The sequence below is a fragment of the Miscanthus floridulus genome, chromosome 3, assembly GCF_019320115.1.
Source record: "Miscanthus floridulus cultivar M001 chromosome 3, ASM1932011v1, whole genome shotgun sequence".
NCBI classification, from domain to species: domain Eukaryota; kingdom Viridiplantae; phylum Streptophyta; class Magnoliopsida; order Poales; family Poaceae; genus Miscanthus; species Miscanthus floridulus.
In genome coordinates this window covers 10,666,833-10,677,292 of record NC_089582.1, presented here as the reverse complement: position 1 = coordinate 10,677,292, position 10,460 = coordinate 10,666,833, and the positions used below count along the sequence as shown (strand labels likewise).

The 10,460-nt window shown below is 41.8% G+C and overlaps 2 protein-coding genes across 2 annotated transcripts; one reads left to right on the top strand and one right to left on the bottom strand.

The window, feature by feature from the left end:
* Window positions 1-206: 206 nt before the first annotated feature.
* LOC136541356 (casein kinase II subunit alpha) lies at window positions 207-5,795 on the top strand. Its single transcript, XM_066533202.1, has 10 exons — window positions 207-707; window positions 2,646-2,775; window positions 2,933-3,127; window positions 3,466-3,623; window positions 4,064-4,154; window positions 4,270-4,335; window positions 4,670-4,752; window positions 4,852-4,915; window positions 5,004-5,072; window positions 5,408-5,795. The coding sequence occupies exons 1-10, from the start codon at window positions 622-624 to the stop codon at window positions 5,462-5,464; spliced, it is 999 nt and encodes a 332-aa protein (XP_066389299.1). The 5' UTR covers window positions 207-621; the 3' UTR covers window positions 5,465-5,795.
* Window positions 5,796-7,130: 1,335 nt separating this feature from the next.
* LOC136544961 (uncharacterized protein At2g23090-like) lies at window positions 7,131-8,623 on the bottom strand. The gene is made up of 3 exons (XM_066537018.1): window positions 8,432-8,623; window positions 8,278-8,314; window positions 7,131-7,535 (listed from the first exon to the last, which is right to left on the bottom strand). Exons 1-3 carry the CDS (start codon window positions 8,506-8,508, stop codon window positions 7,416-7,418), a joined length of 234 nt encoding a protein of 77 aa, XP_066393115.1. The 5' UTR covers window positions 8,509-8,623; the 3' UTR covers window positions 7,131-7,415.
* Between the last annotated feature and the right edge of the window lie 1,837 nt (window positions 8,624-10,460).

Below are 10,460 nucleotides of genomic sequence, written 5' to 3'. Positions count from 1 at the left end.
TATTAAATGTAGATAAAAAAAATAACTAATTACACAGTTTGATTGTAAATTACGAGACGAATCTTTTGAGCCTAATTAGACCATAATTAAATAATAATTATCAAATACAAACGAAAGTGCTACCGTGCCGAATACTCATTCCTAGCCGCGAACTAAACAAGGCCCTCGTTGGTCGGCCGGAAATGAGCTCGACAGGTTGTCAGCGAGCGAGAAGAGATATCAGATATCTGATCTCCTCTGGCTCCGGTGCGGTGAGGACCCCATCCCCGCCGGCGGACAAAAGCTGCATGGACCCACCCCCGCCGCCTGGCACAGGAAGAGGGCCCACACGTCATCCAATCTGACCACAGCATCTTACGTGTCCGCCCACCGCGCTATATCACCAAAACTTTTTTTTTCCCCTCGGAAGAGAAAAGGAGATTCCTCTCCCCCTCCCTCCCCTTCCCCGGTTCCCCCTCCCCCATCGTCGAAACCCTAGCCCCGTCTCGCCGCCGGCGGTGGTGGCAGCCTCAGCACCGGCACACAGCCCGCCGTACCACTCCTCGCACGCTCCCTCCCGGTTCCGTCGCCCCCCGATCGGTCGTCGGCTAGGTAGCCGCCGGATCCGGATCGGCCGGCGACATGTCGAAGGCTAGGGTCTACGCCGAAGTCAACGTGCTGCGCCCCAAGGAGTACTGGGACTACGAGGCGCTCACCGTTCAATGGGGGTATGTCCTCTCCTCCCCTCCCTCGCTAGCTCGCGAGCTCTCCTCTCGCGTCCTCCGCACCTCGCGCGCGTAACCCTAGCTCAAGCACCGGTTTCGCCGTGGTAAGAGCGTGTCCGTATGGCGAATCGTTTGGTCTCTTCGTAAGGCTGGGCTCGGTAATCGGTATATTGTTCAGGTGGGACTCCAAGATTGATTGTCCCCGTGCTTAGCTTGGATTGGGTAGTGTCGTTTGTTTGGTGCACATGTTCTGTAATTCTGTTGGGTAACTGGCATGGTTATGAGCTAGTAGTTAGTTAGGCTGCTCTCCCTGATGATTGCTCCTGTCAATCCTGCCGTTTTATGATACTTTGATGTCACCATCCTTCCACCGATTATTATGACTCAAAGCTTTAATTATGAGCTACAAGGCATTTAAGAGCAATTCAGTGGAAGCTTCGTCACATGCTTGTGTTCTGAATGTATTGATTTCCTCATTTATTTCATCGGGAAGCTGAGTTAGTTTGTTGATTTTGTGTGACGGCATTTTCCTTAGTTTCGTATTTTGTCGATTGAGTTGGCTGGTATTGAATTTGTAAACCGTTGTTTGGGTTTGCAGTCAAGTTTTGCTATTAGTAACATAGTTCCCGAACCATTTATGGTTATTAACGTTCTCAATCTTGTTTGGTCGGTTTGTAAGGTTGGGCTCGGTATAGTGTTCAGGTGGAGTTGCAGGATGTTACTGCCCCCATGCTTAGCTTGATTGGGTAGTGTCATTTGTTTGGTGCACATGTTCCATAATTTTGTTGAGCAACTGGTTGGCCATGAGCTAGTTAGTTAGGCTGCTCCCCCTGATAACATAAATGCTCATTAATTACTCCTGCTAATCCTTCTGTTTTGTGCTACCTCGATGTCACCATTCGGCCACTGATTATTAGGACTTGTAGTGGTAATTATGAGCTAAGAAGTATTTGAGAGCAATTTAATGGAAGCTTCGTCGCATGCTTATGTTCTGAATGTATTGCTTTCCTCATTTTCCTTCATCGAGAAGCTGAGTTAGTTTAGTGATTTTGCGAGACGGCATTTTCCTTAACTTAGTTTCTCAGTTTTGTCGATTGATTTGGCAGGAATTGAATTTGTAACATGTTTGGAGTGGTAGTCGATTTCTGTTGTTATTAACTTTGTTCTGGAGCGATATATGGTTATGTCCTATGAGTTATCGAGTCTAATGATTCATTGTAGTCTTAAATGTGAAACAACAATTCAAGGCAACTATGTCTATCCCGCCAATCTACAACTCTTTTTCGGCTCCAGTCAACCACTCAGTAGAGCTACGTGCAATAAATAAAATCCAGTTGATGCATGGAATCTACTGCAATACCCATGGTTTCTAGATTACAAAATGTGCTTAGCTATAGCTAAAAGTTGGTTTAAGATTGTAATCAATACGATATTTACAATGTCCACAGAGCTTCGCTGTTGTCTATTTGACTGTTGTATCAATGCAATTAGTCATTGAGCGTGGCCTGATTTATCATTGCTTTGATATTCATGCGTACTTAACAGAATTGGAGTCTGAAATAGCTATATGTAGAATAGGCGTGGGGGTATGCCAAATATGCAAGGAAATATCACACTTAGATGTCAAGTACTGGTGTTTTCTCTTCTCTCTGCATCTTCCAAGTCCCAGATGCTGAAGATAAACCCTGTGCCCAAAGAAACTAAACGATTTTGTTTTGTCACATAGTTTTTTAGCGCTTTGGGCATTTATGCCTCATAATGATAGCTCTATTTTCGCCCTGCAGTTTTCTTCTTTAAATCATTTTGTTATTACTCGTAGTCCTTTGGACAGCCATGCTGTGACTGACAACTTTAAATCTTTCTCTCTTACTATTGTGCAGTTATATTTTCCCAACCCATTAAATTTTGGATTTCTGACAAGTACCATATCTCTTTGATCAGTGAGCAGGATGACTATGAAGTTGTTAGGAAAGTTGGGAGAGGAAAATACAGTGAAGTCTTTGAGGGTATTAATGTTAACAATAATGAGAAATGCATCATTAAAATCCTCAAGCCTGTGAAGAAAAAGAAGGTAGACCATGAATCCTATTGCCTGCAATTTGTAACTTGTTATCCCCTGAACCTAAGTGATGACAGGCTACTGTTTTCATTCCGCACCTGTTTAAATTTCATAATTTCAGTGACAATTTTCATCTCATTTTTAACCTACGCCTCTCGTGCTGGTGCAGATCAAAAGAGAAATTAAAATTCTTCAGAATCTTTGTGGAGGCCCTAACATTGTGAAGCTCCTTGATATTGTTAGAGATCAGCATTCAAAAACACCCAGTTTGATCTTTGAGTATGTCAATAACACAGATTTCAAAGTGTTGTACCCAACACTAACAGATTATGACATTCGATATTACATCTACGAGTTACTCAAGGTAAATTCTCATCTTGTTATTTCTGTGTTAGCATCTAGAATATTTTCTTCTTTAAAGAAGTCTTGGTAACCCAACTTGCTTTGGACTAAAAAGGCTTGGCTGTTGCTGTTGAAATCTTGGCAATTTCAAATCATTGGTATCTATCAATTTTTAAGTTCTGGTGTCCAAATAGGTTTCTGTCTGTGCATTTTGAAGGCATGTTATATGCTTGCAAGGAAATGATAACTCCTGCTCATATGTAACTAATGACCACACCAAGTTACTGCTGATCTAGTCATCAACTAATTATCAGGGAATTTGACTATGATTGCCTAACTGTTTCTGTTTTCTGGATACAGGCATTAGATTACTGCCATTCACAAGGTATTATGCACCGAGATGTGAAGCCCCACAATGTTATGATAGATCACGAGCTTCGGAAACTCCGGCTGATAGATTGGGGCCTTGCTGAATTCTATCATCCTGGCAAGGAATATAATGTCCGTGTTGCCTCCAGGTAGCTGCAGATATATACTATAAATTTTCATTGTTGGTTCACGGTTAATGACCTTTGAAGTGTGGAATTCTGAAGTGGTAGTTAGTGAAACTATAATATACTTTGTCACTATTTATTTTGTTTCTGCTTCTGCCCTTATTTTGAATCCAAATTTCAGTTGATTTGAACTCACATTTGTGACTTGTGGTTTGTTCCTGTAGCTTGTTTATTCAGCAACCATATAAATAAAGAGCATTCTGATAAATGGTATTTATATTTTAACTGCACTATAGCCTTCTGTTGTCACATATTAAGTTGCCAGAATGAATGAATGCTTTTTCTACAGTGAATCATATGGCTTACTTGACATGTCTCTAGAGCATAAGTTTCCATGTTTTCTCTGTGGCAGCCCTCAGCCCCTCACTATTTTCTTTTTCAACATTTTTTCAACTGGAATTCAGGTACTTCAAGGGGCCTGAGCTTCTTGTTGACTTGCAAGATTATGATTACTCTTTGGACATGTGGAGTCTGGGCTGCATGTTTGCTGGAATGGTATTTACCCACATGACTATTCTACCTATTGCTGCCATATCCTCCTTTAGTATTTATGATGATTTCCTTATAGACAACCAATACTAATTTGTTGATCATATGATGCTGATTGCAGATTTTTCGTAAGGAACCATTTTTCTACGGCCATGACAACCATGATCAACTTGTTAAGATAGCCAAGGTTGATATTCAGTCTATTTGTTCTTTGCAATGAACTAATCAACTAGCTATGTTGCTTACATTTCCTACGTCATGTAGCAGAGATTTCATTTTTATCTACTGCAACTGCAATCTGCTTAATTTAGTTATTTTCTCTTTAGTAAGAACTTGCATATGTACTTGATGCTATGTTGTTGGTTATATCTGCTGTACTTGATGCTATGTTGTTAGCTATATCTGCTGTACTTGATGCTATGTTGTTGGCTACATATGCTGTTATACTGTGCATGGCATGAGACCATTTAGGTTTGTTAAATGCCTCTCTGCTAATTATTGTTACATCCATTTATTATCAGGTACTTGGAACAGATGGGCTGAATGCTTATTTGAACAAGTACAGAATTGAGCTTGACCCTCAGCTGGAAGCCCTTGTTGGAAGGTAGAGTATGCCGCTGCTCACCAGACTTTTGATGGAAGATATGTAATCATTTATGTGGATTGCATTTACACTCTTCTTTTTTGCCTTTTTGGGATGCAGGCATAGCAGGAAACCCTGGTCAAAGTTTATTAATGCAGATAACCAACACCTAGTGTCTCCTGAGGTGTTTGCTAATGCCCTTGCATTTTAAATAGATCTAACTCATTTGATAGTGCTTAACTCTAACAGGATTCCTTTGTTTATATCTGTAGGCCATAGATTTCCTCGACAAGCTTTTGCGTTATGATCATCAGGACAGGCTTACTGCACGTGAAGCTATGGTAAGTTTCCCTGTGCTAATTTTGGTGACATGTAATTTGACACACAAATTAAAATGGCTGCTCATTATTGCTAAATATTTGGTGTAAAGTATACATTTTACTAGTGCATATCTCCATCTCTGAACAAAAGAACTCTGGTCTTCACCATATCCTGATTGATGTGCATGCTGTTTTGGTGATTGATGCGCATCAATGCATGCTGTTTTGCTTAAGCGCGTTTGAGAACTAGAGTTTTATTCATGTTGAAAGGTTTTAGCCCATACTTACTTGGAGGTGTAGATTGCGATGCCTTGTCTTATTCTCTTATAATAATGGATGCTTTTATATTCTTGCAGGCACACCCATACTTCCAACAAGTGAGAGCTGCAGAGAACAGCAGGACGCGAGCATGACAGGCAAGTGCAAAGACTGGTGCTAACCGTTGATCAGATCAGCTGCTCTTGATGGAGCCATGCTCTTATCAGTGACTTGCTTCAGTCAGATGTATGAGATGAATAGTGGTTGGGGGTTTACTTGGCAAAAAACAAAAAAATAGCTATAGAGCCTGTTATACCCTTATACCGCGTCGAGAATAGACTGAATTATTCAGGTTGTGAGCTTTGGGACGTGATTGTGAACAATGATTATTCATGTAAGATGTTTGTCATAAAAGGTTGTCTGTTGGCTGATTGTACTGTTGTACTGTTGAGCTTGTAAAGAATATCCCATCCTTTGTTTGGAATCCGTCAAGTTCTTGAGGGCTATTTTCTCGTATTATCTTTGGAAACATCGTGTTTGAGGTTTCCTTCTAACCCTAGGAAGGTTGAGACGAGAAAATGAAGATGCCTTCCAAAGTTTGGCTTCACTGAACTGAATTGTGATTTGTCTGAATGCCTGTGACTGTGTGACATACTGCAACCTTACAAATACAGTTTGGATTTATGCATGCTAAAATGGAGAGCCCAAGAATCCATGATTGTTGTACATCAAACCCTAGGAAGTTTTTTTTTTCTTCTTCGACTAAACCCTAGGAAGGTTGAGACGAGAAAAAGAAGATAAAAAGGACAGCCCGAGTGCCGGAGGCTACCACATGAGTAGGGTCTGGGGAAGGAAAAAACCGAGCCAATCCTTCCCTTGCAAAATATGTGGAGAGGCTGCTTTGAATCCGCGAAAATTTGGCCTCACTAAACTTGTGAGTTGTAACTTGTCTGAATGCCTGTGACATACTGCAACCTTACAAATACAGTCTGGATTTATGCATGCTAAAATGGAGAGCCCAAGAATCCATGATTGTTGTACATCAAACCCTACGAAGGTTGAGATGAGAATTAAGTCACAAACACAAGCCGGAGTTACATGCCACAATTCCGACGGGTGTGTATCTGTGACTTTGTTTGGCTAACAAATGTGTGACCTTATTATAAGATCTACTAGCAAAGGTAAAAGCAAACTCCATAGAGGCAAGCCTAAACTCATTTATCTCGGAGAGGATCGGTGCAATGATAGACCGCTGCGTCTCCCGCTTTTCCCATAACTGAATGAGCTCCAAACAATCAGTTTCAAAATGAATTTGGCTTCACTGAACTTGTAAGTTGTGACTTGCCTGAATGCCTGTGACATACTACAACCTTACATATACAATCAGGATTTATGCATGCTAAAATGGAGAGCCCAAGAATCCATGATTTTTGTACATCAGACCGGAGATAAATGAATAAATTAGGGGAGGGAGGGGGAGGGGGGGTGGCCTCTTGACGTTTCTCCCATTTATTTCCATACATTTCGCACACTCCTTTCTTAATGAAATGACACGTAGTTCTAAGTTCAAGAAAAAAAAACACAGATAATTGGCGCCCTGTAAGCTCCCAAATTCACACCTAAGAACACAGGGAAAAGGAAAAAAAAGAGATAAATGGCAGTTCTACGTTGTTCGAGGAAGAAAAAACAGAGATAAATGGCTCCATGTAAGGTCCCAAATTCACACTTAAGAACACATGGAAAAGAAAGAAAAAAACAGAGATAAATGGCTCCCTGTAAGGTCCCAGATTCACACCAAAGAACACAGGGAAAAGAAAATACTGAGCAAGCACAGGCAGGCATCACAAATCCACACAGAATTAATGTTCTTAGCCCATACAGAATTAATGTTTTTAGCACAACAGGCTGACAGCGATTACATTACATATTTAGATGCGGCAACACAACCGAAAGCAACTGCAGCAGCAGCTGAGACCCATTGACACAAAGTATATGGCAACCAGTCACTGATGAAGACGACAGTACTTGGTGGATGATGACAGTTTTCTCTCTTTGTTGAGCGAGCATATGCCCCTTGTCTGAGGCATATGCTACTGCTGCTGCTTACTAATTCTTGAGGTGGGGGAAGCACTGGTAGAGGTCGTTCTTGGGATGCCTTGCCTCAGCATGCTCTTTGCACTTGGCCTCGGAGGTGGTGCAGATGAAAGTCTGCATGCAGATCTTGCACTGCGTTCAGATGGAAGCATGGTTAGTACATTTCGAAATTGGATGCAAGCATTGTTCAGATGACCAACTGACAACTGAAATACCAGAAGACAAACATTGCTAGGGTGTAAATGAATTTTTCACCCCAACAAAAATCTGGGTACATACATTTGGCCAATGAGAGAAATGACAGCTATTAAGGCGTAGTAATTTGCGCAGCTGGTAGCACCACAATGTTGTCAAGAAAGAGGTACCACTACCACCAGAACAGAGAAGCAAAAAAAAGGTTTCAGCAGTGATTCTCTTCTCTCTCCAGAGTCCGAACTGATGGAGCACAAGGATACGATTTTCGCTTTCCCGTTACGCTATGGGAGCTAATCGAAGTTGGGCTAGAACAGCTGGTGCGGGGAGTTTGCTGATGTTCCTGAACAAGAGTGCCACACTAGCCCATTGATTAGACTTGTCGTCGCTAAATTTAAGAAAAATGAGGCGTGATGGTGGTTTAAGTTGGACAATTGTAGCGATGAGGCTGTATCCTCTCCTAATCACTGCGCTGCAGGTGCAGCAGCAGCCAATTTGAACCCACTGTTAGGAGATCTAGTATGAGCTACAAGCAAGAGGAAGTAATGGAATTGGGAGGAAAAGGAAGCAGCAGGCGGCCTGCAAGTAAAAGTGTGGGTGCACAGAGCTGAATTCGGTGACAGACAGATCGGGGACGCGGAGAAGCAAGAGGGGAGGGAGGGGGGAAGGCACGCATACGCACCTGGATGTTCATGGCCTTCTTGTTGGCCTCCAGCTGGCTGCCTGCAAGTAAGTACGGAGAGGAAATCGATGGAATCAGACGAGACGGCGAGCAAGGAAGGACAGGCAGGGAGGGGGAATCGGGGCGGGGCGATTGAAGAGATGGATGGATACACGTGCCTTTGGCGCCCTTGTTCTTCTCGGCGTTCCTCTCCCGCGCCATCTTGGACTTCTGGCCGTTGCCGCCGCCCATGGCTGAAGCTCAAGCCCTGCAAGAGAAGGAGGAGAAGAAAGAGGGACGACAAGAGCCGCTGAGTCGGGGGTGCGAGTGCGGGTGGTTGATTGGGTGCGGACGGACGCCAACGCGTTTATTCAAGTCCTCCGTCCCTTATATTTTCAAAATAAAAAAAAAAGTTTTCCATTAGTTCCCCTTTTTCCTCAGATTATTTATTATTATATTAAGTCAAAAAAGTTTTGAATACTCCATCTATCCCAAATTATAAGTCATTCTAAAAATCCTGAAGAGTCAAAGCGTCTCAAATTTGACCAATATTATAAAAAAATTATAAGTCATTCTAAAAATCCTGAAGAGTCAAAGCGTCTCAAATTTGACCAATATTATAGAAAAAATTACAAAGATTTATGACATCAAATAGATATACTATGAAAATATAATTAGTGAAGAACTTAATGATACTTAGTTGGTATCATAAATATTATTACATTATTATATAAATTTGTTCAAACTTGAGATGTTTTGACTCTCTAAGATTTTTATAATAACTTATAATTTGAGATGGAAGTAGTATGACTAACGGCGTGTTCGTTTCGGCTGAAACGATCGTGGATTATTTACTGCTGGCTGGTTTAACTAGTTTGATGTGAGAGAGAAATACTGTTCCAGCTTATAATCCACGATCGTATAAGCCTAGCCTAACAAACTGTAAGTTTATATATATATATATATATAAAAGCAAAAATTCATGCTACATTAATGTTATATAGGGGGAAATCTAAATGTTAATACTACAATTTCGCATAAACTTAGTTCATCAATTTAAAAGGTTTGGCACGGTTTATAAGATTCTATAATTGTACGTACTTCTTTTTTCTTTGGATTGGATGTACATACATCTACAATACAATGGGGAAAAAAGGAAATGAGGAGGAGGCGGGGGCAGGTCGGCGTTGGGCGTTGCCGACAGACCCGCCGTGCGGTGTGCGGTGTGCGGTGTGCCGTGCCGTGGGATCGCCGGATCGGGAATGGATTCCGCGCTTCGGCGCGACGCAAACGCAGCCGGCCAGGATTGACCTCTTCACCCAAGTCATAACAAATGCGGCCCACGTCTCTCTCTCTCTCTCTCTCTCCCGGGCCCATCCACCATCGGCCACGCGTCCTGTCCACGTTTTCCCACGCCAGGGGCCACCGTTGACAGCATAGCAGTCCACTCACCGTCCACTTTGTTTCCTCTCTTCTCCTCGCATCTCTCAATCTCAAATTCTCAATTTCAGGTCTTCTTTAGAGAGACTAAAGTTTAAAGATATCATGTCAAGACGTTACATGAAAGTGTTCGGATAGTAATAATAAAACAAATTATAGAAGTCCTCGATACTCCGCGAGACAAATTTATTAAGCCTAATTAATCCACCATTAGCATATTTTTCACGTTATCACCACGGTAAGTATATCCTACTCTCCCAAGTTGGACGGTTGGTAGTCTAGGATATTGGTCTAACGGCATTCAGATTTCACAAATATTAGCCTTCGCATTGGGGTTTCATCAAGCTACTCTTCAATACAACGGTCACTAGTGCTCTTCACCGACCATTAGACTATCAACTTGACTTTCGGCAGCCATCAAACCTCTCAACCCTCAAGACACTAACACTTTGCCTCTCTTTTTTTCAGGTTGTATCATTTAACAATTTTATGCTTTTATAATACACAATTAGTCGAGACTTACTCATTCAAGCTAACCTTCACAGAAAACTAATCCTTTTTACAATTAATACTACAAACCATACGTATACCTATGCAGGTTGTTGAATGGCAGCCTTTGCTAGCCATCCGAAACTATGATCCTCTCATTTGAGGGCATTATTCTTTATGTGCAGAGTTTACCTTCTACACAAGCACAACCATCATTTTTGCAGGGTCCACGATATATTTAACCATTTTATTATGTTTATGCAAATGCATTCATC

Coding starts and splice junctions, on each gene's coding strand:
- LOC136541356 (XM_066533202.1), top strand. CDS start 622: ATGTCGAAGGCTAGGGTCTACGCCGAAGTCAACGTGCTGCGCCCCAAG. Junction 2,776..2,932: donor AGCCTGTGAAGAAAAAGAAG/GTAGACCATGAA, acceptor GTGCTGGTGCAG/ATCAAAAGAGAAATTAAAAT. Junction 5,073..5,407: donor TTACTGCACGTGAAGCTATG/GTAAGTTTCCCT, acceptor ATATTCTTGCAG/GCACACCCATACTTCCAACA.
- LOC136544961 (XM_066537018.1), bottom strand. CDS start 8,508: ATGGGCGGCGGCAACGGCCAGAAGTCCAAGATGGCGCGGGAGAGGAAC. Junction 8,315..8,431: donor AACAAGGGCGCCAAAGGCAC/GTGTATCCATCC, acceptor ACTTGCAGGCAG/CCAGCTGGAGGCCAACAAGA. Junction 7,536..8,277: donor AGAAGGCCATGAACATCCAG/GTGCGTATGCGT, acceptor ATCTGAACGCAG/TGCAAGATCTGCATGCAGAC.